This window comes from Tupaia chinensis, unplaced genomic scaffold (genome assembly GCF_000334495.1).
Source record: "Tupaia chinensis unplaced genomic scaffold, TupChi_1.0 Scaffold144382_1, whole genome shotgun sequence".
NCBI classification, from domain to species: domain Eukaryota; kingdom Metazoa; phylum Chordata; class Mammalia; order Scandentia; family Tupaiidae; genus Tupaia; species Tupaia belangeri.
Window position 1 is genome coordinate 22,128 of NW_006204242.1, and position 5,568 is coordinate 27,695.

Here is a 5,568-nt window from a genome sequence, read left to right on the forward strand (position 1 = left end):
GGGCTGGTTGATTTGTACCCACAGGGAGGATGGCCGTTAGCCGAAGCAGGTGGTTTTTGCAGCAGCTGGCGACCCAGCCCACTGGCCACCATAGGCACGTCACGAGCCACCTGCAGGAATACCCTTCTCTCAACAACCCAGAGAACAAGCCCAGACCCAGCAGTCGTGCCCTCCCTCCTCTCCCAACCATCACTCTACCCACATCTCAGAAGCCCAGCAGTCAAGGAGAGGAAGCCTTCCCTGCCAGCCCAGACTCCTTCAACTTAGGGTCACACAGCTCACAGGGACAAGCCAGCCCTGATTACTCATTCCATGGGAGACCCTGACCCTGGGCCTCCTGGGAGCCCTGCCTGTAGCCCCTCCCCTCAAGCATGGTCACCACACAGCCTCTCCGCATGTGCCCCAGACCCCCACCGCGAGGGCACATACCCTGGAGGGGCGGACTGCTGTGAGGGCTGCTGTATAGGGCACGTCTTCGGACTTGAGTGTGCTCAGCACCTGCCCGATGACCTCATCTGAGGGACAATGGGGATAAAAGAGACCAGGTCACAAGAACACCCCACCTGGCCCAGGTACTCTCTGGCCCACCTGACAACCCAGGAGCAGCTAAGCAGCTATCCCTCCTGGGATGAGGGTGGCCTGTCACTGACTCCTGAATGCAAGCCCAGCCTAAGATACAGAGAATCCCATCCCCCATAGAAGAGCTCCAACTATCCTCCACAAGGAATGATTGTCCTTTATGGCAAAAAGACAAGTACTCGGAATTGTTTTCTGAAACACTGCTGGTCTCTTAACCCCAACACTCTCGGATCCATGCAGCCTAAGCAGGAACAGGCTCAATCGGCTCCCGCCAGGAGGGCAACCCCTATCAGGAAAGGCCAGGTGGGAGAGGAGTGAGGCCTGAGAGTGGCATGTCCTGGCTCCACTGTCAAGGGCTCCAAGAAGCCACCAGGCCAGGTGTCTGCAGTTCTCCCTGATCCCACTCACCATTGCCCGTGAGGACCTCCCTGGGTGCCATCAGACCGGAGCTATGGAAGAGACAGTGTGTCAGCCCTGCAGGGGGCTAGGCCTTGAGTTCAAACAGCCAGCCTGGACTAGCTCTCTACTGCCTACCATGCTGCCCTCAGCAGCTCTGTCTGCTCCAGCCTCTCTGCACCTTTGCTTTCGTCAGCACCCCCACCTCCCCACCTGGAATCCTGCCCCTCTTCTCCTAGGCTTCCCAGTCATGCTCAAGTCTCTGCCACCTGCTCTGGGATCAGGCATGATCCAAGTCATGGCCTGCCCACTCTCAGGGCCCAGGGTCGGAGGCTGGGCCACACAGGCCATACCTGGCTGTGTAGGGTAGGCGGATGAGCAGCAGTGCAGGGAGGCTGGCATTGAGCTTCAGCTCTCGCAGAGTGGCCAGGTCCACATGTAAGGGGCTGGCCCCGAGCTTCTCCTGCAGGTAAGTGGTCAGGGTGCTAACTGCATACCAGTCGACGGCAGGAAGCACCAGTGAGGAGGGGGCCAGGTCCAGGGCATTCTGGGGGCGGGAGAGAGACAGGGAGAGAGGCAGGAAATGAGTCAGCCATGGACCAATGGACCTGTGCTGGCCCCCCAAAACTTGCTGGCAGCTCTCTTGTGCACCCACAGAGGGGGCATGTTCCAAATCAGGCCCCAACCCCGGCCACTCAGGCCTTTGTACTTCCAAAGGCAGCACCTCTGGTTCCTACGAGAGCAGCTCTTACTGGGCTGGAAGAGGGGACACAGAACGGTCCCATGCCCGTGCCTGGGCGAGGGCTCTTACCTCCAGGTTAGAAAAGGCGCTGTCTTGCTTGTTTCCAAACACACCGCCATATGCTGTGAAATCCTCAATGCTCAGCTAACAGGAAAGCAGGGAGACGTTGTGGGAGGTTGAGCAGGGAACAGGGGTCAGGGCAGGGGCTGTCCTTTCCCCTGGTCACTAGCAGAGCCAGCAAAGCCTCATTCACACCCAGATTCGATCTCTTGCTTCTGCTGGGGCAAGAACGCACTGAGGGCGTGTTTGGGGGATGTGCAAGCAGAGGCAGTGAAAAGGCCCAGAAGGCAGTCATGGGGCTGGGAGGAACCCTGTGGGCAGCTGACTTGTGGCCACCTAAGGAGCAGGAGTCACTGCACACAAGAGGAACTGGGGAGGCAAGTGGGAAGTGCAGGGTGGGGGCTGGGGACAGCCAAAAACCGCTGGCCCAGGCTCCAGGCCCAGCTGAATGTCAGAGATGAGCCGGCTGGATCCAGAATGGCTGTGACCCTTGGCAAGTGGGTGTGAGAAGTTCCTGACCACAGAATCCCAACCCAACCTCGATTCCCCTACAACCCTCAGGTGTCTTTTACCTCTTGTAGGTGGCCCCCGGCCCAGCGTTTTCTGGCTGTTCCCAGTTAGGCCCAGAGACATCTTACCCAGCTGCCGTAACTCACTCTGTTTAGTATACACACTTGCCCAGCCGCCCTCCCATCTGGCCAGGAACTCCGGTCCTGTGTGGGGCCTGGGCTCTCATTCTAAAAGGTTGCTGTGGCCTGTAGGCTTTCTCTAATCAGGAGATCTCACACACCCTGCTCCACAAGGCCCTGGGCTGTCAGATTTGGGACCTTCCCCCTCATCTCCTGGCTACCTGGCAGACCACTGCCTGCCTATCCAGCCCTTTATTCACTCACCAGGCTCCAGTCACCCAGCTTTCTTTTTTTTGGAGAGATTTTCGCTATAGGGCACGTGCGCTCGCCAGACAGAAACATAGAGACAGAAAGCAAGAAATCACCCCCTAGGGGGGATGGTCACACCGCAATCCCTTCTCCTCCATTCTCCTCTCAGGATCTTGGGCACGCACGCGCACGCACGCACACGCACCTGGTGTGAGTTTTAAGCCACCGGGTCCGGGACGCGAACCGCAGTCGACTACGTGGGAGTCCAGCGACATAGCCATTACACTAACTGCTGGTTCCCCCCACCCAGCTTTCTTGAGCTCACCAAGAACACTCCTTCCAGGGCCCTCGCACCTGCTATTCCCCTGCCAGAAGTGGCCTTCTCCCCTTAGCCACAGCCACATGGCTCCCTCCTTCTCTCCATCAGCTCTGTTCATGTACCATCTCCTCAATGAGGTCTCATCACTTATCTGAAACATCATCCCCATGCTGGGCATACGTGTGTGCCCCAGATCCTGAAAGGAGGGAGAGGTGGAGAAAAAGGGATTGTGGCAAGACCATGCCCCATTGGGGGTGCTTTCTCCCGCTCCCTCTCCCTCTGTCTCTCTGATGAATGCACATGCCCTCTGGCAAACTTTTAAAAATAAGAAGACAACATCCCCAGTAACTCTATCCCCTTAGCCCACTTCCTTCTCTAAATACCCAGTACTGGGCCAGCCAGTGTCATGCTGTTAAGGTAGCTGGATCCCACAGTTCAAATCCTGGATCCAGTGGCTTGGAAAACATACCAAGAGTGTGTGCATATATGCCCACAGCCCCAAAAGGAGAGATGGAGGAAAAATTATTGCAGTGTGACCGTGCCTCATAGAGGGTGCTCTCTCTCTCTGCCCCTCTCTGGTGAGTGTATGTGCCCTCTGGTGCAAAATTTTAATTTTTTTTTTTTTGAGAAGTTTTTGCTATAGGGCACGTGAGCTTGTCAGACAGAGAAAGACAGAGAGACAGAAAGCGAGAAATCACCCCCCAGGGAGGATGGCCACACCGCAATTCCTTCTCCTCAATTCTCCTCTCAGGATCTTGGGCACGCACGCACACGCGCCCGGCTTGAGTTTTAAGCCACCGGGTCCGGGATGCAAACCACGGTCGACTACATGGGAGTCCAGCGACATAGCCATTATGCTAACTGCTGGTCCCTCTGGTGCAAAATTTTAAAGAAAGACCACAGAACTGACAGCACACTGTATTATACAACACCTTTGTATTTACTGGTCACCCTCACAACAATGTCAGCTTCATGAGGGTGGGTGCTTGGGCTATTCTCACTGCAATGATCCCAACACTTAACAATGCTACACAGAGCATATGCTCTATATCTGGCAGGTGAATGAATGGATGGATGCCCTTACACTAGAGGCCTCCAGCTTCATGTCCTCCATGTGCTGTAAGAATTACCTCCAGGGGCCGGTAAGTGGCATGGTGGTTAGAGCACTGGCCTCACACATGGCCAACCATAGTTCGAGTCCCAGATCTGGCAGCTTACTTTCTCACTTTTGCTTCCTCTCTCTGGTCAAATTAAATAATAATAAGTAAAATTTTAAAAATTCTTAAAAAAGAAAAATTACATCTTTAGCCCTGTGACATAGGTAGCATCTTCATTTTACAGATGCAGAAACTCAAAGTCATTTCATGCATTTAGGACCAACAAGTGGCAGAACTAGCATAGCATTCCAGTCTGACTACATTGGTTACCACCTCTGCAAAGGACTACAAGCCACCATGACTGTCACTACCTGCACACACAACAACGGAGCAAGACCACAAGGGGAATGGGCCATATAGCCCACAACAGGGAAGGGGCAAACAGAGGCTTGACAGCCTCCCAAACACCCATCCTATGCTGCCCTAGAATCTTCTCATGGTCTACACATCTGCTTTGGGACAGAGTGCTGAGTAGGAGGGAAAAGAGCATGATGGTTATGATTTCGAGCTGCAGGGAGGGCTGACAGACTCAGTCTGTAGCCAGTGTAGTCTCCACACCTTGGAACTTCAGCAAATCATTGCACCTCTACGAGCTTTAGTTTCCCTGGCAATAAAACCAAGATAAACAGTGGCTTAGCATGGTGCACTTGAAGCACTAAATAAGTGATCAGTTTTCCAGTTAGCAATTAGCTCTATTATGATCATTACAGTTGGAACTACAACTCCATAGGCCATCAGCTGTGTGACCTTGGGCAAGTCACTTCTCCAGGACACTCTTCTCATCCGTAAACAGGGCTGACAATTCAGTCCATTCAGATAATATCTAATGTGTTCAGTATTTAGCCATCTTCTAGCCTCTAACCCTTTGCTTCCTCCTATCAAGTCCATGCCTTTCCTGTGGCTCTCCGCATTCCCACTGAAACTTCCCCTACAGGCTCTCCCCAGAGAGACCAGCCACTCCTCCCTACAGGTGGGACAAGGTCACTTAAGTTTCCCTTGGGTGGGGGGGAGGGAATCTGCCTGTCTTCTGATGACAGGGGCAAAGCAAGCTGGGGCCGGCGCACCTTGTCCTGCAGGAACAGCAGCACGTTCCGCGGTCCCAGCTCCAGGGCGGGGTCTAAGTAGGTAGAGAGCTGCATGTCGCTGGTGATGTGCCCTTCATGAGTGTGGGCTGCAGGAGCCCACAAGTCCCTGGCAGGGGACAGAAGAGGTGCTGTCAGTTGGGGGTGCCTGGCTTGCAAGCCCATATGCACCCAGCTTGATGCTGGGGGCACGGAGTTCTGGGGCCGGGACAGTCCTGCTCTAGGCCTCACTGCCCCTCGCTGAGGACAGTACTGGCGTCGAGCGAGGATGCCTCAGCCGCCACGGCGCGCAGTGTAGCCCACCCCTATTCGGCCCAGCCCGACCCGCTCACCGGTCACTCGACCACAGCAACAG

The 5,568-nt window shown here is 54.9% G+C and overlaps 1 protein-coding gene across 1 annotated transcript in view; it reads right to left on the reverse strand.

The window, feature by feature from the left end:
* Nucleotides 1–5,564, reverse strand: part of ATP6AP1 (ATPase H+ transporting accessory protein 1) — a gene marked incomplete at its 5' end in the record, with an annotated part of 8,504 nt that extends 2,940 nt beyond the window's left edge. The window contains 6 exon segments of the mRNA XM_006166991.3: nt 430–515; nt 988–1,028; nt 1,329–1,522; nt 1,787–1,861; nt 5,196–5,322; nt 5,546–5,564. Of these exon segments, the coding sequence (XP_006167053.2) occupies nt 430–515; nt 988–1,028; nt 1,329–1,522; nt 1,787–1,861; nt 5,196–5,322; nt 5,546–5,564 (542 nt within the window).
* Nucleotides 5,565–5,568: the final 4 nt, after the last annotated feature.